Source organism: Rutilus rutilus, assembly GCF_951802725.1.
Source record: "Rutilus rutilus genome assembly, chromosome: 7".
Taxonomy (NCBI): Eukaryota; Metazoa; Chordata; class Actinopteri; order Cypriniformes; family Leuciscidae; genus Rutilus; species Rutilus rutilus.
This window is the reverse complement of record NC_140221.1, coordinates 30,975,368-30,996,787: the sequence shown is the minus strand read 5'-3', so window position 1 is coordinate 30,996,787 and position 21,420 is coordinate 30,975,368. Positions and strand designations below refer to the sequence as shown.

The window sequence follows — 21,420 nt, the reverse complement described above, 5'->3', positions numbered from 1 at the left end:
CCCATTCTGACATTCAGTTTGGAGTTCAGGAGATTGTCTTGACCAGGACCACACCCTTAAATGCATTGAAGCAACTGCCATGTGATTGGTTGATTAGATAATTGCATTAATGAGAAATTGAACAGGTGTTCCTAATAATCCTTTAGGTGAGTGTATATATATATATATATATATATATATTAGGGGTTACTCTTGAATGTAATTGAAATGTAACCTTTTATATATTTATACAGTATGTAATGCAGAAAGGAAACATGTTTCCTTTCTGCATTTACATACTGTATAAATATATAAAAGGTTACATTTCAATTACATTCAAGAGTCCATCTGAGTGGCCTGCCAGGACTATGATGTGAAATGAAGGTGGCTTTAAATTTAGTTTGAATAAACAAATTAAAATTACACGTGATATTCAAGCGCCACAGCAACATGAGTAGGTTTAGGTTCAAAATGGGACAAACATCTTAAATTCATATTATTTTGAACTACTATGCCAAACCCATTTGAAATGTACTGCGAGTTAGTGAGTCAGATGAACATTGTGAGACAAAAGCAGCTGTCTACAAAACCTGCCAAACTGATAAAGCCAGACTGATAAAAACACATCCAAATGTCATCAGCATTCAGAAAGATGGAAGAAAAGAAACATCGTGTCCTTATGAGGATGAAGGCGTTCTCTCTACATCCCCAGGGAGACTCTGAAGTAAAGACCTCTGGAACGTCTCCTCGGAAAATTCTGGAACAAGGAACTCCAGCAGCAGGTCAAAAATACAGTAAACCAAGTGCCTGCACATACCCCGTATAGAAACACAAGTTTTAATTGTTAATAAGCATTTACTTCCAGCCTATTTAGGTTATAGTTCATATACGCAACAGACTCTTAAAAAGGAAGGTCATTGGGGATTATCTGTTGTTGTTAGGATTCTGATATTGTAAATTTAGATTATCATACCTGTTGATAGTGGGGTCCTGTAGAGATTCCAGCACATGCTCCCACACTAGCCTGAATTTCCCTGAGCCAAGCATGTCTGTAATTAACTCTACAATTCACACAAAAAACAATTTTGTATGTCAGCATGTACTGCTTGCAATGAAAATGTGTTCTCCAATTTGAGTTCCACATTAATATGAAAACACACGCCATATGACCTCCAACCGTTTTAGATGAGTTACAATGAAGTAGATACAGTTGTAATGAACACGATCCAGCTCATTAATTCTGAAGCTGCTCTAATGTTGTGGTATGAACTGACCTGGGAACAGCTGCATAAGGCAGTGCAGGCACAGGAGTCTGGTCTTCTCTCTCTGCTCTGGGCTTCTCTCTGGCCGTGGCACCGCAGGCAGCTCACCCCCGGGCCACACTGCATCCTGGAGAACCCGCAGGTAGATCACCCAGCATGGGGCGCTGCTCAGGTGGGCTATGCCTACATCTAGCCACCTGGGTAAGACAGAAAGACAATGGGTGCTTCTCATTTCTTATTTGTGCATCTTCATTTCCTTTCCTCACGTCTTAGCTCCACCCCCTAGGAAGGCTGCAAGTAAAGAAAATGAGGACGGAGGAATCGAATGAAAGCTTTTTTTATACATTGGAATACTTGATAACTCGAGCGTCACCTCACCGCGTCATCAGCAGCGCTCAAAGCATCTGCCTATTATGTTGTTGAAGTTTGGTTATTTAAGAAATTCATAATAAATAATAATAAAGCAATATACCCTGTTGAAATATGTGAGATATGTGGTTTTTATAAACTGCAAAGGTAAAGTACAAATTAAAATTATTGTGACCGATGTGAAGGGGGAGGAGAATTTATTTGCGCGTCACGTTTTAGCCGATAAAACTCTTCCGCATAGGATACACCAGTGTATCCTCGCTCATGACTCCTCAGGAAGCCTCCTCACTCCTCGATCCTCGACTCCTCGCGGTGCAATTAGAGAATTGAGATGTCCTTCAAGATGGCTGAGCTCGATAGGTTTCCGGGTCATAGGATGGAGGACGGAGGACGGAGGAGCGAGGAGACGAGAAGGGATATTGAGAAGCACCCAAGGAAATTGAGAATGGGCCTTAGCTTTCTAAGGTGTTTCCAGCATTATATCATTATGGTTTATATACAATTAGAGTATTTTTTTTATATATTTTGAATTATATTTATTATTGTATTTTCAGTTTTTACTTTAGCAATTGTGTTATGTGATTTGACATTTTTTATATATTTCTATTTAGCTTTATTTTTATTTCAGTTTTAGTCATATTAGTACTTCAAAAAAAGATTTTATTTCAGTTATTTGAAGGCAACATTTCAAATTCTATATTTCAGATTTATTTTAATTAATGTAATATCATATTTAACCATAATATTTACATTATGGTCCAACCAAAAATGACACTAATGAACAGGTTCTTTTTAGTGGATCAAAAACATACAGCAAGACCAGTGTAGCCCAAAACCAATGACTCTTATAAGCTGGTTCTTTTAATGAATAGTTCAAAAAGAGGAGTTATTGGTTTAAATCAATCTGGAATACTGCTCTGTATAATTAGCAGCATTAGCAGAGAGAGAGAAATTCTTGAAAATTATTTCATATGTCAGCAAAATTGACAATATAGCTGAAATACATTAACATGTATGGGAATTGAACCAAATTGAGAGCTTGTGAATCACATTCTAACCAGGAAATTTATCGATACCCAGTCCTAGTGTGGCCATGACTTGACATGCTATGTAATGACATATGATGTTCAAGTTAAAGTCTTCACAAAGACTTCAGCACCTTCACTCCTGTCTGAAAATGTGATAAATGTGTCTTGAATGTCAACTGCACTGGAACTATTCATTGTCACTCGGGCTGGGCCCTGTCATCACCTCTATCTTTATCTCATTGTTACTTTCTTTGAAATCTCATGGCTAAAAAAAAGATCTGCACACTCTACGATCAGGCAAAGGAAACACAATAAAACTCCACAAGTGCATGAGAGGAGCTCAAATGTGGTGGGTCAGGAGCGGTCAGTGTTCTGCCAACAGCTGGCTGAACATATCCGTTTATTTTTCCATTTCTCTGGCATGCGGTGCACATGTTCTCTGAGGTCTTCGCATGTCACCTGTGTGGTTGACAATGGGGAGCTAAACCGGTCTCCAGGGTCGCGTGCCTCCTCTCTAGAAATAGCAGCCAGCATGATGTGTTAACTCTAGTAGACTACACACTGAGACAGACATACACACAAAAACAGTTACTGTAGGAAATTGCAGTTTTGAAGTGAATTTGATTGATACACATTCCTTGAAAGACTTTTTTTGAGGAGACTACCACTCAAACATGTCCTCAATGCCTCAAACAAACACACACTTGTGCATGCATAGACACAAACACGCATGCTGCACAGTGGAGATAGGATTTAATCAATGTCAAGACCTTCAAAAACCTTTGAGTTAAATATGAGGAAACAATGGTTCGTATGGAAGCCCATTTCCTACTTCTCAGTCTCATTCCGTTACCATAAGACTTATGGTAAGCTATAAAAATGAGGATAACCATGAACAAGACACTACTGTGAAGTATACAGATAATGAGAAAATACTTTTTTTGTATATATATATATATATATTGCGTTATCTATATTGAACTAAGTGAGTTATATGTTGATACAGTAGATAGTTTGACTCTGTGGACTGGAGATTTTCTAGACCATTTAAATAAAAATAAATCAGGAAAAATGCAGGCCGAACACAGATATGAAGAGGTTAGATTTGAATACATTAAGAATGCAGAACAACCCCCTACCCCATCCCCACAAAAATGGTAAATTAACGGTGAAATTAGAACAGCATTTTTTTTTCTGACTAAAAATCAGCATATTCAAATAAATATGCTTCAAGGTTTTACTAATATTTTTCCTGCTGTCCTCTTCACTAACTTGAATTAGTGCAAAATATGACACTTCATCATAAACACAAAACAAAAAAATGCTCAAAATAAACACTACAAATGCTAAAAAAAAAATTATTGTAATGTCTAAATATGTACCTGAATGCATAAAGATGCAAACCGACTTCAAATGGGACTTTATTTCCCAATGGTACAGTTCATTTGCTCCATATAGAGCTATAAGACCATCTTGTGATAATAGTCATGAAATACCATGTTATATTATAAAAAAAATTCCCATAAGAGGTCAGCAGAGACACCCAATGCATGACCATGATGTTTTAACTGGTCTTCGCATGCACTGCAGTTATTTTGTATTTATAAGTAAAGAGTGTGAAGAATGTGCCTATATTACAATTATTGGTAAACATCTAGTAATTTAGAGATAAATAAAATAATAAATAACAAAACAGCTCCCAAAAATTGCATTAAAAAAATAAAATATAATAAAAATTAACTGATATATGCTTCCTGGACAAAAACCAATTAACTAGTAAAATTTTAAGGCTTCGGGTCATTTTGACCCGCGAGGGAAGGATTTGTTACTAGGTTGGGAGGTGCCGAGAATTAAATATACAGGAAGATTTTTTATCCTGAATGCAAATATGATTCATAAACTATGAGACTATTACAGAAAGCAGTTTAAAGGTTGTATGAACTTTTATGTTTGTGGATGTACAGAATTTCTCCTAATAAATTTTGAGACGTGACATAACCTCTGTCAGACATCAGACAACAGCTCCTGATGATCGTCCAAGTATTATTTCACAAGGAAAAAGTACTGTACCTTCACACATGTACCTCACAATGACATTCTGCATTACTTTCTCTCATTCCCACATGCGTTCTTTATCCTAACCTCCTCTTGCTTAAAAAGAAATGCTTTATTGATTTTGAATCATGTGAAACAGTTTTCTGCCAAGACATAAAAGAAAATATGGCGAGATACTAGTTCAGATAACACAAAAACCATCAAAGTGTTGGGTTATACAACAATATGTTCTAGTACAAGTATGAATAGAAAAATACTCACATCTGACAGACAGGTTTTAATCTAACAATCTCTGTGTGCATGTGTATGTGTGTGAGCATATAAGAAATGGACAAGGAGAGAAAGGGAAAAGGAAAAACCAATTGCTTCAAAACTATTGCACACACTTCAACGTGTATTATACAGGTTTTGTTTGTTACTCATATACACCACATATGGTTCACCCACCTAGACATCTCATGATGAAACTACACTAACAGCAGTCAATAATTGCTTAACATAAACTATACCAGACCACACACTTGTGCACAGGGCAATAGTGTAAATGAGTCAGAATGATGGTGACAAAGAGAGAAAAGACACAGTTCCAGTGTCTGCTGTTTTATAGCCTGTGCTGTGCTTTGACTTTTCCATTGACTGAACAGTAACAACAGCTGACAGAGCCACTGATCTAATTACATTTGGTTGTGTCAGACTGAATCAGCCAATTTTTCAGATCACCTAACAAAATGTCAGACGTCCAATGAAAAAAAAAAAATGAAAAAATACTTTTTACAGTCTGAGAAAACAGTCTGAAATGGCAAACTACAAGCTAAGTAAATTACTTATTTTAGGAAAAAAGGAAATAGTAGTCTAGGTACTCTGACTTTAGAAGTCATACCTAGGACATCAATTAGATACCCACTTGTGTGAAGACACAGACCTTAATGGTGTGTGCTGCCCCCTTGTGGTAAAAAAAAAAAAAACCTGGAGAAATGTGCTGATGGTCAGCTTCATTATGAAAGTCCTTGTTTCTGCCATTTTGAAACATGTCTCCTGACACTGTCTAAGAAAAATAGTACAACTTGCACAACTATAAGGCTAAGGAGCATCTAGTTTTTTAGAGTAGGTTTTGAGTTTCATGTATTTATACTATTTGGCATTTGCAGAATGATTAGCATCACACACCACATGATGATCTTCATTTACTTGAGTGTCTGTGGATCTACTGGGAGCTGCTAATTTGACCTGGGATTTTACAGTTACTGTGTAAGTGAGTTCATGCAGTAAGATCTACATCTGTTCAATATTATTTCCAGCAAATCTGGAAAGTGTCTGCTTAGAAAGGTCAGCCAACAGTGGTCTAATACTATTAAGTGAAGAAATCCTGCCATAACGAAGAACAAGATGTTTTTAAACGAATTGTTTAGAGTGGCCTCAATTCCAGTTTCACACAAGCTCTCTTGAACCACCAAATAGAGTTAGACAATTATATCAACGACTTATACTACTGGAATGTACACAATGTAGTTCTCAAAATTATGTTTAATTAATCGGCATGATGCAACATGAAAACAGAAAACCAGAACAGATGATTTCCACACACACAGACCATAAGAACACAGATGTATCCAGCCAAGAGATGCTCTTGTGGTGACATGAGGTCTGATGCAGAAATATACAACCCACTGTGGTGTTTATGCCACCACATTTAATAGGCATCTCCAAATCCAGCAACTGGACGAAACAGGATCTAGTCAGGACTGAAATCAAAAAACCCAATGCATCCTAACCCAGTGACTTCATAGTAATGTCAGTGTACACAGCAACAACATTCCCGGCCCACGTTTGGTTTGCATTTCCAGTGGGACATTTTATTCTCGGACAGCAGCACCCTGCTGACAAAAGACGAGCATTTTGTTTTCTGGTGTGCATTACATACTGGTATTTATGTTTGTAAGTGCAAAAGTATGGCCTGTGTGGGCATTTGTTTGCAGGCTGGTAAACTGCACATTGTGTTCTCCACAACATGTTGAATTTCAGCTGAAAGTATAAGTCTTATCCCTTTGGGGTGGTGCACAGGCTAAAACCTCAAGGCTGGCAATCAGAAGGTTGCTGCTTCGTATGGAAGCTCATTTCCACTTCAGAGTAAAAAAACAGAAACAGTTATTTGTGAAAAAGTTTTAAATAAGATGAAAAATTTCCTTTTGAGATATAAAATCTCATTGGGAGATATAAAGCAAAATTGCAAGATATAAAATCACACAGATATAAAAAAGAAAAGAAAATGACAATTACCTTTATTTGATTTATTCTGGTTTCTGAGACATAAACAATCTTCCATATAGACTCACAATAAGTTTATCATCAAATCATAGAGCTTTAGCCATCACCATCGGGCCCTTAAAGTCAGAAGTAGCGGCAGATCTTTTCTTCTGCATTGTGACATACATCTGAGTGAAACAGGCTACTGAAAAACAAAATGTAGGACGGGGACATGGCAGATCGGCTACATGTGAGATTGACTGTAAGAAAGGGTCGGAATTGAAATTACATACATCACCAGAGAGAAGTTTCACCCTGTAAGTCACTGTAGAGGCAAGTGGAGACAATGATCAGTGGCTTTTTTGTGTTTAACTTTTCTTCTACAATAAATTTTCAAAGAGTGTGTGCACACCACACACATTGAGCACACAGAGAAGGAAGCAAATGGACCAAGACCATTACATAATAACCCTGTTTGTAGATGTTCCATCCCCAGTCATGCCAATACATGCTTTGAACCACAGAGAGCCATAAGTTTCCAGACTCCTCTCCATCTAAGCACCACAGAAACTCCCAAACTCTGGAACAGCTAACAGAAAGCTTTCATGATTATCCTGCGGCAAGTTTATCCACTTGAACAAATAGCTGTTTAGGGACCAGTGATTTAGTGTGAAACCAGACAGATAAGACACCCTCGCTAACAGTTTGAAAACGATTGGCCAAACTAAACAAACACATTATTGGCAAATGGTGAAACTGGTCTTCTCACATGATATATGTGAAGATAAACAGACTGCCCTAAAGTGCCTGTGAGCTGGCCTGAAGAGTGGATATATAAAAAAGTTGTGGCTATTTTACAAGGCCAAGATGCTAACATAATGACCCGACCAATGAGGACCTCTCTCTCTTAGTTTCTACCCCTTATCTAATCCCTCATGGTAAAGCTCCTAAAATGACTGTTAGATAAAAGGACAAGCCTTACCATATGTCTGGCCAACCCTGTCTTGGCTTTTAAGGAGACAGGATGGAGAGACAAGGTCAGTGAGGCTTGAATATGTGTTGCCTGTTTCCATATTATTAGAAATTTCCGGAACTCCAGGTCCCAACGACATGCTGTGCTGAAGCTTGTACTTGACAGTTAAATGTTTACCAGATGGAGTCAGGAGTGATTGAAGACATGATGGCCTCACATGTCCTGTAGCAAAACTCTTAAGATAGGACACCAAGAACATTTTATAACTAATACATTTAGACATTTTATATTTTATGGAAAGAATTAATATAAATTCAAATGAATGCCGCTTATTGACAATTTTATATGGGGGCTAAAACTGAAAGTGTACTTTGTAGCTCTGTGTACAGATGAAAAAAAAAAAAAAAAGAAATATGAGATTGAGGAAATATTATATATCAATGCTTTAAACTTTTGAGTTCCACCGAGAAAGAGCTCAAAAGGAGACATCGTTTTGCGAGCGAACGCAAAGTTACTCGGGGGAACGCAAAGGTTTTGTGAGTGAACGCAAAGTTTCATGGGGGAACACAAAGGTTTTGCGAGCCAACGCAAAGTTTCTCGGGGGGAGAGCAAATGTTTTGCGAGCCAACGCAAAGTTTCTCGGGGAAACGCAAAGGTTTTGCGAGTGAACACAAAGTTTCTCGGGGAACGCAAAGGTTTTGCGAGCCAACGCAAAGTTTCTCGGGGGGAGAGCAAATGTTTTGCGAGCCAACGCAAATTTTCTCGGGGAAACGCAAAGGTTTTGCCAGTGAACACAAAGTTTCTCGGAGGAGCACAAAGGGTTTGCGAGTGAACACAAAGTTTCTTGATGGACCGCAAAGGTTTTGCGAGCGAGCGCAAAGGTTTTGCGAGTGAACGCAAAGTTTCTCGGGGAACGCAAAGGTTTTGCGAGCGAACGCAAAGTTTCACGGGGGAAAGCAAAGGTTTTGCCAGTGAACACAAAGTTTCTCGGAGGAGCACAAAGGGTTTGCGAGTGAACACAAAGTTTCTCGGGGAACGCAAAGGTTTTGCGAGCGAACGCAAATTTTCTCGGGGAAACGCAAAGGTTTTGCCAGTGAACACAAAGTTTCTCGGAGGAGCACAAAGGGTTTGCGAGTGAACACAAAGTTTCTCGATGGACCGCAAAGGTTTTGCGAGCGAGTGCAAAGGTTTTGCGAGTGAACGCAAAGTTTCTCGGGGAACGCAAAGGTTTTGCGAGTGAACACAAAGTTTCTCGGAGGAGCACAAAGGGTTTGCGAGTGAACAAAAAGTTTCTCGGGGAACGCAAAGGTTTTGCGAGCAAACGCAAAGTTTCTCGATGGAACGCAAAGGTTTTGCGAGTGAACAAAAAGTTTCTCGGGGAACGCAAAGGTTTTGCGAGCGAACGCAAAGTTTCACGGAGGAAAGCAAAGATTTTGCGAGTGAACACAAAGTTTCTCGGAGGAGCACAAAGGTTTTGCGAGCAAACGCAAAGTTTCTCGATGGAACGCAAAGGTTTTGCGAGCGAACGCAAAGTTTCACGGGGGAAAGCAAAGGTTTTGCGAGCCAACACAAAGTTTTTCGTGGGACTCAAAACATTTGCGAGCGAACGCAAAGTTTCTCTGGGGAACGCAAAGGTTTCGCAAGCCAACGCAAAGTTTCTCGGGGGAACGCAAAACATTTGCGAGAGAACACAAATTGCAAAAAGCACTGACTTCTTCCCATCACATATTTCTTCCACCAGCATGTCCCTTTAGGGCCTCTGTACTGAGGAATTGTGCTCATTCAGCAACAAATGCAACAGTCCTGAAATAAATTATTTGAGTCAGTTCTTTCTTCATAAACAGTTAAAAAAGACAAGCTACCGGTTTGAGTCTGATTAATCCTTCACTTAACTGAATCGAACAGAGCTGTTACTGAATCAGCATCTGACTCGCATAAGTGCAAGTAATCATGATGTCATGTCCATATCGAAATGTATATATCCACACACACACACAAAAACGGAATTCAGGACACTGCATACATTTATAATCAAATCCTGTCAAATCCTACATTAATGTGTGCATGTAATGAAGCACAGTTTGAAAATGCACAGGTTGCATCATAGTCCTAAAGAAACCAGGAGATCTTGATTGAACAATGACCTCAAAATACTGAAGTACACAATAACCAGTCAATCAATCTGAGCAAATAACCTTAACTCTGCATCAACACTTCATACATCTAAAATCCAGCATCTAAACTACCCCTCTCCCCAAATCCAGCATCAGAACATTCTGTGCACCTCTTTTACAGGAAATATTCTTTTAAAACTGCAGTAATCCTCATTATACTTAGCATCAAGTATTGTGCTGACCCCAAACCACATAAACTCCCCAACTTGGTTGGAAAAAACATGCCGGAGTAATTGCACATGGAATAGTGAAGACGATGTCATGCGTAGAAAATAGCTTTAGATTCAGCTGACATAAGGTGCTGATTTTAGCCACACTAATTAACACCTGTCCTGTTCTGGTGATGTCATACAAACAAGGGCAGCATTAACTGTCACATCATTTAACAGACATAAGGCCCATCCTAATATAACCTTCCAGAAAAACAAGTTTGGCTTGTGTGTATCGCTTTTAGTAAGGGCGAGGCCAAAATCCTAACTTTATCCCAAACCTAAATACGGCAATGCGAGAAACACATGCTCAAAGTGACCAGACAAGGCCTTCTGCGTTATGAAGGAGAATTGCAGACACATGACCTACTTTTTTAATGAAGCACTGAAATCTGAGCATATATCGTTTACAAATGTAAACCAAGAAATGGTAAGCTAATCTGCATCTAAAATGTTCTTAGTGTTTTCTCTGTCTGTTTCCCTGACATCAACCGGCATTTCAGTATGAATTCTGTAGCATCATTTCTAAATCATCATCAGTAATCATGTATATCAAAAATTATTTTTGAAAAATGTGGGCAACTTTTCCCTTGCCATGTTTGTCCTTTCTGAAAGAAAGAGAATGTAATAATGTTTCGTGACACTCTCTTATGTAACAATGCAGTCAGTCTACTAGTCCAGGGGTGGGCAACTCTGGCCCCCAAGATCCACTTTGCTGCAGAGTGCCAAACTGCCAAAGCTAAAAAAGGTTAGGGTAAGGAGCTTGATCGGGGTTAGAGCTAAACTTTGAAGGAAAAGTGGTTCTTGAGCGCAAGATTTGCCCAGCCCTGTACTAGTATGTCGCCCTATTATGAAAAGCCATGATTAGATTAGCATTTAGCGAACTGCAGTGCAGTGAGCTGAATGAACAAAGAGGCCATTTATACAGAATGATTTTTTGCTTTTGAAAATGCAAGACGCAGTGCGATGGAATGGAAAAACAAGGTCCCGAGATGCATCTTTAAAAGTTGAACTGCTTGACGCAACATTTTTGAAAGCTCCACACTCAAAGACAAGTCGCTGAAAAAGCAAATGCAAAGCATTGGTCAAAGACATCCATCTAGTACATGTTTATGCATGTCAGTGGGCAAGTTTCAACATAGTATTTACTCATAAATACATGACAAAGTAACAGAGTGGGCCCTATTTCAACGATCCAAGTGCATGGTCTAAAGCGCATGGTGCAAGCGCACTTAGGGTGTGTCCGAATCCATTTTTGCTACTTTACATCGGGAAAAATGGTCGGTGTGCAAGGTTAAAGTGCACGAGCAGACCATCTACGGGACAAAGTGTACGCGCGTTGTGAACCCGCCTATAAGCGGTAAATATTGCGATAAAATAATATAACAAAAAAATATTGCGCCATTGACTTTATACCAGGTTTCAGTTGGTCAAAAGAGCAGTCTAGTTCAGTTGCCTCAAAATAGCAACGCACCAACAATGCGCCTGAAAACACCTCGTTTTCAGACCAGCACACCCACCTAACAATTTCACAATCTAATATTAATGTGGGTTTCAGCAATTGTCAGATTTTGACAATTGACTCATTTTTGATAGTTATCATCAACGTTTTGTTGTAAATGTACTAACTGACTCTAATGTGTAGGCAGTCATAGTATCATTAAACAGAAAAAAACTAATTTTACAATATATTTTTACACACAAGATAAAAAATATTCAGCAATAACACCTTTATTATGCTTTTATACTTGTTAATCCATTAAACATCCTTTCTCTGGCTCCCTGAAGAGAAACAAACAAAACATTTTGCTCCAATGTAGCTAAAGTTCAGAAAGCACTGATGGAGGATATTTCACTGTGCGTGCAACAAATATTAGTGCTGCCATGAGGAGTCATGTAGCCTACTCTGGGGAAGTGAGTGACAGCACATTCTGTAAAAATGCTGTAATCCTCGCGAGGAAGACATAAGCTTCACACATGCATTGTTATGATTCTTCCTTTTGGAGTAAGAAAGGCTAACAAGTTCAACAGGTGATCATATAATGCAGATTCCCAGCTGGCAGTTAGTCCCAGGCGATTTACTCATCTATTCTCGCTGGGCCATTGAGTGCGAAAGGTTTTAAAGTCACCTCCCATTTATCAAACGAATCATAGCACAATTTGTGTACTTTGTTAAGCATGTGTAGACCAGATAATAATCTGTTACCCTGCTGAGATTGTTGCCTTATCTACAATAAATAACGATCATTAAACTAAAGGACTCATTAATCTTGGGACCATACGGCAAACCAGACACAGTGGCCTGTGTGGTCTTTTCACAATGTGCTGGGTTTTTTTCGACATCACTTCTTTAACTGCTTATGACAGCTTACATATGTCTGGCCCACACAAATGACGCAAGGCTCTTGAACCAGATGCAATCCTGTTGAATAGCTCGCTGGCCAGTCATCAGCCAGCCCTGCTGCGTCCAATCACCTTCCTGCGCTTCGCCACTCTATTACTTCTAATTGGGTGGAGCACAGCTCTGCTTTCCATGCTTCTAAGAATTTTTTTCACACTTAAAGTCTGATAAGGACTTACGCAGAGAAATGAATGAACAACCATTAATGATCAGCCCTGCCCAAAATAAAAATTATTAAATGCTTTGCGTGATTTCAAACATACTTTGAACACGACCCTGCTGTTCTTGAGTGTTTTTTGTTCTCATAGATCAGTTAAGTCAGGGTCTTGTGAAGAAAAAATCAACTAGAAAAGGCATTATATAGAATATCATACCAAGTGACCACATTGTTGCTTTAAATGGCCAGCATGATGGAATACTACTATAATCTCAGGTTCATAACTAATGATTTTGCTTTGGGTCAATAACAAACTCTAATGTGCAATAACAAACAAATGCACATATTACTCAAGGGTAACAATGAACATCATGGCCAGCAAAGTGATTACTGGATAATTAGTGGTTTGTTCATTGTGTTTACATACATACAGGGTAGATTATAAAAGATACATCACGAAAATGTAAACTGAATTGAATCTGAAATCTGAATTAAAATTCTGAACTGTCGAGTTGTCAAACCTGTACTCACCTTTCAATAAAAGTGCCAAAGAGCAGTCTAATGGTTTTCTGGATGTTTTCTGTACACAGCCAGCTCCACTGGTCCTTCATCAGCAAACACAAGATATTCAGAGCAATATCTGCCAGGGCAGTGTCTGCGTCATCACAAACATCAAAATTTGGCAGTGTAAAGGTAGGGTTAGATTTTAGATTGTATATCAGATAAATGTTTTGATTTCACATAAAATAATTAAAGCTACAACTCGCTCTCAATCAGCTCTCATTCATCAACAATATACTGCCATCTCCTGTTTGATAGTGTGTACAACATTCCTCATGGTTATCTTTTTAATTAAAGTTAAATTAAAGTTAATTTTCTCCTTATCCTACACAATTCTAATGTGCATGAGAATAAAATAGAAAAAAAGTTTTTAAGCTCTGCTTTTGAAGTTGATTTACCTGCTCCTCTTCCTCTCTTTTCTACAGGTCTCTGCTCTCTCATGGGTCTTCCTCCAGCAAAATGACTCCTGACACCACCATCCACCAGCTTTTCCTGTTCCTCCACAAACCCCTCCAGATCTGACAGCGAGAAACCTCGAAGAACCTACAGAAAGGGATGAAGCACGTAACAACCACTCTCTCGTCAAGAGGCGGAGAACCTCACCTGGTCTCTCAACACCAGTTCCATAGCAAAGAAAGCCTAGCAGCCTCTCTACTTTCTACAAAGGCTGAAGAAAGCCCATCTCCTACCCCCCATCCTCACCACATTTTACAGAGGGATCTGACCATCTCAGATCGCAAGAACCTGTAGCAGATATTGAGGACAGCTGAGAAGATCATCGGGGTCCCTCTTCCCTCCGTCACAAACATTTACACCACACGCTGTATGAGCAAAGCTATCTGTATTGCAAACAGCACCAACACCACTCACACCAACTCTTCGCCCTCCTACTGTCTGGCAGAAGGTACAGAAGCATTAAAGGAGAACTCCGGTCAATTTTAACATTGAGCTCATTTTTTTGTACATTTGGAGTGCTGTCAATACAGAGAACAACGACAAAAATCGGTGTTGCCTACACCGAGTTATTCTATTTTTAAAATTTGCACCCTATTGACTTCAATGGGGCAAGTAGTAAGCCTGCTTTTTAGCCTCTTAACATCCTTTAAGTGTCATTACAAGTGCACAGAAAATGTGAGTGATTCCTTCCGAGTGAACACGGGTGGATCTGACTGCAGTAGATGTTAGAGATATTAATAAAAATGAAGTTAATTCAGCCAGCGCTCATACCTTTGTTTACATCCTGTTTTCGGTCGAAGTCCACAGTAGTCCATTGTCGAGTTCACGCGCGTGATCATAGGTACTAAACCTATGCGCGTGAACTCGACAATCGATTACTATGGCCTTCCACCGAAAACAGGATGTAAACAAAGGTATGAGCGCTGGCTGAATTAACTTCATTTTTATTAATATCTCTAACATCTACTGCAGTCAGATCCACCCGTGTTCACTCGGAAGGAATCACTCACATTTTCTGTGCACTTGTAATGACACTTAAAGGATGTTAAGAGGCTAAAAAGCAGGCTTACTACTTGCCCCATTGAAGTCAATAGGGTGCAAATTTTAAAAATAGAATAACTCGGTGTAGGCAACACCGATTTTTGTCGTTGTTCTCTGTATTGACAGCACTCCAAATGTACAAAAAAATGAGCTCAATGTTAAAATTGACCGGAGTTCTCCTTTAAGGCCCTCACGGTAAGACTGCATGATTGCCATCAGACTCCTCAACTCCATGTGACTGGCCTGACAACTACACTCCCACACATCCATCCACATTTACTTAATCAATCTCTGAACATAAACTTCTCGCATTTGCTTGCTCAAAAAAAAGTCCCCACTACTGTGCCCTGTTCCATGTAAAATTTGTACTGTCGGTTTTTGTCTTGTGTAGCACCATGGTCCTGGAGGAACACTGTTTCGTTTCACTGTGTATAGGCTGTATAGAGCTGAAATGATAATAAAACTACTCTGACTGAAAAAAGCCATTACCACTAACCCACAGAAAATCCAATAAGAGCCAACTATTGGGAGTACATAGTCATGTTTCAGGAGTACTTCACAATGATTTTGCTTTTGCTTTGCTAAACCTATATATATATATATATACTGTTATGAAATGACTAAATGACTTTATATATCTGACTATATATATATACTGCTATGAAATAATGAAGGGTGGTTATAATTAATTACAACTAATCACATGATTTTCTTTTTAAGTGAATGCCATTAAACATTAATTTCATATTTAAGGAAATCCATATTTTTTATTTGTTTATGTGAAAGATGCATGGACAGATTATGAATAACTTTTTATGTGGCATTGTATATGATATGAAGAACTCACTGAGCAGCGTTCACTGAAAGAGTATGTCACTTTAGGCTGCAGGCTTGGGACATTAAGAGTAGGAGCTATTTTACTGGAGAATCTCAGACGAGGCCTGAAATATAAAAGGACAGTTTGTGGAATTAAAAACAAGAGAATTATTCATTTGCATGCTTGACATATGTTATCTAAGTCTCATATATTCTCACTTTCTTTGTGGGTCTCCTTCCTCTGTGGGGCTCTGAGGCTCTGGGCGTGGAAACGCAGTCTTCAGGGTGTCCACTATGTTCTCAACCATCTGTTTATAAGGAAAACATATCATACAGACAGACAGGCAAAATCAAACAGCAATGTCACAATAAAAGTTAAAAAAGAAAGAAGTAATTTCTAAACTTTAAATTGAATCAAAAGTATATCTTGTTTCAGGACAGAGTGACCTTGTCTATGCGTGAACTCGACGGCTTCTTCTGGAAAGCTGCTGTGGCATCTGTGTTGAGGGCAAGGAACTCACGCACCTCCTCACTGTTAGCTGCCTCTGGGACGATGCACAGTTTCTGCAGGAGTGGAAAAAGGTGTGAGAGACTAAGCCCAGGGTTTTGCATAAAAGTCACATTTCATTTGCCCGAAACGTTTTATTAGTGAAGGGAACTCTCTTACCCTGAGGAATGATTCCAGTTGGCTTCTCCTGGCTTCCACTTTTTCTGTGTCCAGGTTGCTGAAGGGAAGGTCTGGGAAAAGTTTCTTTGGACCTTTGACATCTTAAATGTGAGCACATATTTTAATATGGAGTCGAGATGATGCACCGAACTGCCAACATGACATCTTTAGTTAGGAATATTTATAGTTATAGTTACATCTTAGTACAGCATATATAGATATCAAAATGTTTACATTAACAAGATTTATAAGTTTAAAAGGTTTGAGACTTCAGGGTACTGCCCCGGTGACAAGCTAAAGGTAAAAAAAAAAAAAAAAAATTACCTTTAGCAACAATTTCTATCAATGTACAGAAATTAGTAAGATTATTTTATGTTTTTGAAGGAAGTCTTTTATGCTCACCAAGGTTGCATTTATGTGATCAGAAATACAGTAAAAATCGCAATATTGTGAAATATTATCACAATTTAAAACAACTTTTCTATTTGAATATATTTAAAATGTAATTTATTCCTGTGATAGCAAAGCTGAATTTACAGCTGCAATTACTCCAGTCTTCAGTGTCACATGATCCTTCAGAAATCTAATTCTATTTTGCTGATTTTTTTATTGCTCAAAAAACAATGCAACAATGCAACAATGTTGCATGCAGTTGTGCTTCTTAATATTTGTGGAAACATTTTTTCAGGATTATTTAATGAATAAAAAGTTGTTGTTTTTTTGTTTTTTTTGTTTTAAAGCATTTGAAATAGATTTATTTTAACACTGTAAAGGTCTTCACTGTCACTTTTGATCAATGTAATGCATCCTTGCTAAATAAAAGTATTAATTTCTGTTTATATCTTACTGACCCCAAACTTTTGAACAGAATATTATTTATTATGTATATTTTGTATATACTTTTTATTTTATGTATATACTTTTTACCGTGCAACTCTGACAATATGTACTAATTAGGTCTGGGACTATAAAGTCTTACGTATTTATGTTCATTTTTAATATGTGAATCGAATACATTTAGAATGTCTTACTTTTTATTACTTTCTTGAGATCTGGCCTTTCCTCCAAACGGCTCTGCAGATTGAGGAACTCAGTGTAGCGCCGGTTCACCATATGATACGTGACAGGCTGATCAGAGCTATCTGAATCTGAAGCAGTTTCAAACTACAAACACAAGACACAATGAATCAATACTGAATTGGGGAAAGCAGCCTAAAAACATTGCTTTTCATGAAATCCATTATTCCAACGGATTCCAAACCAAATTGAACAACAACAAAAAAAGTATGTCTGTATTTAACATGACATGTTTCATGCATGTATGAGAATCTCACCTTTACAGTATAAAGAGTATAAGGATGAGTGCTGTTGCTTCTTTGCTCTCTGGCTGTGATGGTCCCAACGATTTGCAAGTTCTGAATAGATACCGGTCCCTCTAGATTCCCCAAGTTTTCAAAAACTAACGAGTCCAGGCCAAGGCTTCTGGGGATGGAGTTTGATGGGTTAGTCATTGGCCGGACCAGAGAATCTTCCACTATACTCTCCAGTGATGAAGGAGGCTCTGAAACAATGTTTTGCCTGAAACACTTCCCCAAAATACCCAATGTGTCTTCCTCCAGACAAACCAGCCCACAAAAGTCTGAAGGAGAGATGCAGTCACAGAAGTCCTCAGCATCGGAGTCTGTTCGTTTCAAAGACTCACTATATATCTTCCTCTCATCTGAAGAGGGTGATTCCAGGTCACAGTCTGTGTGTCTATAGAGGCGGCTAGTGCGGTACGGAGATCTAAGAAGTTCAGTTCTATTTTGGACCATTCTTTCTGGAAAAAGTATGCCAGAACTTTTCCTCCTATGTACATTTTCATCAGAGGACCACTGACTCTGGAAACTTGTTTCTGAGGAATCACAGAGGGGGGCTGTGGATACAGACCAAGCTGTCTGCATGCTGGAGGTTTCAGGACAGTCTAAAGTAACCGGGGAGTCATAATCCCAGAAGCTTCTTTGGGAATTGTCCAGGTCTGCTGGAGGTGTTTGCTGTGGACTTGTTTCTTCTTTGTCGGTGGACTGAGTGAACACATCTACAATGGTCTGGTTTAACCAATCTGGACTGGATATTCTTGCCACAAGGGGCAAAAGAACATTGCATGTGATGAGCTCTCCCACCATGTAGCAGCCTGTTCGTGTTTCCAAGTGAGATTTGGGAATAAGGACGTGCATGAGGAAATCTACCAGCGCTCTGGAGTAGCAGAGCTGGTTAGCTGGTCCAGTCAGGGCAGGGTGAGGCAAATCAGATCTACTGTACAACCTCCATAGTTTTTGTGAGTTTGAAAGCGACTGGTCGGACTCTTCTTGCAGTGTTCGTTGAAGTTCCCTGGCTTGGCTGAAGCTCTGCAGATGGCGTCCGCAAAGCTCAAGAACCCTCTGGGCCAGAGCTCTCCGGTCCACCTGCCTCGCCCTCCTCTTCAGTTCAGCGGCTGCCTCCAGCATAGTGTCCCTCACCTCCTGTTCAAACTCGTCCCCTCCTTTAGAAACAGAACTGCAGTACCAGGATGACACAAAGTCCCGCACAGCCTTGTCAACAGCACTTTGAATCTCCCAGTCCAGTCTTTGTTCACTCTCTGAGGCAGTGTGAACTTGAGGGGACTCACCCAGGGGCAGGAAGTGCTCCAAATGAAGGAGGCTGTTGGCATCCAAAGCGACACGAGATCCAAGCCATCCAGCCAGAACTACCAACAGACTGGTGAAGATACACAGCAGCCACACATTCACAAGAAGATGGAACAGAACTAACCATGTAATCAGAACTACAACTCCAAGAATGCTCCTCTGTCCCAGTAACTCGGAGAGACTCCATTGATTTGGATTGGCAACACCAGGCATTTTGTCACAAGTCAGAGCTCTTAAATTGGAAAGGGATAGAAGACTGTCAAATAAATAAATTATAATAATAATTAAATAAAAATTAAAAATAGCAAATATAACTGATACAAAAAAATAGAAATTAAAAATGTAACATCTCAACACGAAGGGCAGGTAAGATTGTTATTTTTCAGGCAAACATTTATGTGGCCAGATAAACGTGACCTGTTTTCGTGATAAAAAAAAAGTGCCTTGTTTTGCCATTAACTACATTATTACCTGTCACCGGTAAATACTTAAAACAGTAATATCCTATACTAAACCTAAACTAATCTTGACAAACTATATATCACTTGAAAGCTTACAATTTTTTTGATTTGCAAAATAAATGACAGAGGAGCCGTAATTTATCAATTTGAAACAAGAATATTTGCATACTCCTAAGGTGTGTTCAGACCTTTACTTTGAAATAGCGATGAACATGAAAAATCATAAAAGAATGGTAGAAACCTGTTTGACTTCATGCAAGAGTTCAAAAGAGAACATCCATTCAAAATTTATTTATTTTTTGGGAAAAAAAAAGGTCTAAAAATGTTTTAAATAAATAGATTCACCATTTGTGATGTGGCAGCAAACTAATGCACATACGTGTTCTTTTTATGTGTTTATTAGAGGTTGAATTCATAATCTGCCAAACTTCTAATACTACTTCTGAATAGGATGTCTACTTCATAATTGTATGAAAATTTTGGAAATATATGGTTCAGATCACTCAAACCACATATGGAAATGAAGGTGCCCTTATATGGGCAGTAATGGAGTCTGGTTGTCGCCAAGTGAAAAAGTTTGGTACTGCCCCCAAACAAAATCTTACTGAAAGCTCATTTTTGGAGATAGCCTATCAACCTAAAATTTGAAACGCAACTTGTTCAAATTTTTTGCTTTGATTTTCTTGCAGTTTTAGAGTCCAACATGTTTTGAAAATATATATTTTATATAAAATATAAATAATAAAAAATGTTACATTGTAGCCTACATTTTCATAAAATCAAACTTCTATAAAAAAAAAATTCTGTTTCACTTAATTTTTTCATTATTTAAACCATTTAAGTTCGGAATGTGCATTTTCATGTCTATTAAAAAAGAGGGGTTAAAATTTAAGGGGTTAATGCAGATAAACTCACCAAACTAATAATAACATTTGGAGAAAACTTACCGTTTCAGAGAGGCAGTGTGCAGACTGCGCAGGTCACAGTTCCTGATCATTAAACTATATCCGTGACCACATTGTTTATCGTCATGTAGATGCGCCCAAAAAGATGTCTATGAGATGGTCAGTATAACAATATTATCTTTAAAATGGTGTTTGCCTTGCATGTCGTTGCTATCGACGTTTGCAGTCTGTCTAATCTACTTCACTGTAATTGGATTAACATCTAACAAACTGTCCACCTCATTAAAACCCGACTGAACGGCGCCCTCTTACTGCAGCAGCTGTGAAGTTCAACAACAAAAATACTTTCAAACAAGTGTTGTGCCGAATTTCGACCCCCTGCCAAATTATTACCCCCCTCGTTGAAGTCAGTACCTGATGGCCTAATCCTAACCCCTCCCCCACAACTATTCCTAAACCTACCAATACTAAGGGGGTAATAATTTGGCGGGGGTCGAAATTCGGCACAACACCTGAATTATATCCCAAGGACAAAAGCATGCTTTCTTTCTACTATAGGTGACAAATGAACAGTAAAAAAAAAAACAGTTTGTCTTCATTTTAACATTTTTTCCTAATCTCCATTACATTGAACAGTAGGCCTTTGGCTTTTAAAAAATGTAGGCTAAATACATTTTTTTTGATAATGAAAAAGTTTATTTTTAAGAAATAAAATATTTTTTAAAACATTTGAAATGTTAAATATTTGGAGACAAATTGCCGGAATTAAATGACTGATTCTGATAAAATCATAGCTGTAACGTAAGATTATTAAAAATTTTACAAATCCTTTATAAATGGGTTAGGGTTAGGGTTAGATATGATAGCCTATTACATATACAGTAGGCTATATAGTCTAGTTTTTATATTTAAATAGTCTATATTTTGGATTATAGGCCTATGATATTTTGTTTGTTTTTTCAAAAAGAAACAAAGGCCTATAGGCTACAGTCTAAA

General features: G+C 38.4%; 1 protein-coding gene across 3 annotated transcripts; it reads right to left on the bottom strand.

Annotated features, from left to right (window-relative positions):
- Nucleotides 1-331: 331 nt before the first annotated feature.
- snx19a (sorting nexin 19a) lies at nucleotides 332-20,672 on the bottom strand. Of its 3 annotated transcripts, XM_084413138.1 has the most exons (12): nucleotides 20,467-20,672; nucleotides 17,727-19,290; nucleotides 17,424-17,556; nucleotides 16,393-16,493; nucleotides 16,173-16,289; nucleotides 15,945-16,033; nucleotides 15,757-15,850; nucleotides 13,811-13,955; nucleotides 13,383-13,506; nucleotides 1,254-1,438; nucleotides 953-1,040; nucleotides 332-786 (listed from the first exon to the last, which is right to left on the bottom strand). In XM_084413138.1, exons 1-12 carry the CDS (start codon nucleotides 20,514-20,516, stop codon nucleotides 657-659), a joined length of 2,820 nt encoding a protein of 939 aa, XP_084269264.1. In that variant the 5' UTR covers nucleotides 20,517-20,672; the 3' UTR covers nucleotides 332-656. The 3 variants fall into 3 exon arrangements, with proteins under 3 accessions (XP_084269264.1, XP_084269265.1, XP_084269266.1); XM_084413139.1 differs by lacking the exons at nucleotides 332-786; nucleotides 953-1,040; nucleotides 1,254-1,438 and adding an exon at nucleotides 6,956-7,142; XM_084413140.1 differs by lacking the exons at nucleotides 332-786; nucleotides 953-1,040; nucleotides 1,254-1,438 and adding an exon at nucleotides 6,956-7,142 and having other exon boundaries at nucleotides 13,383-13,456.
- Between the last annotated feature and the right edge of the window lie 748 nt (nucleotides 20,673-21,420).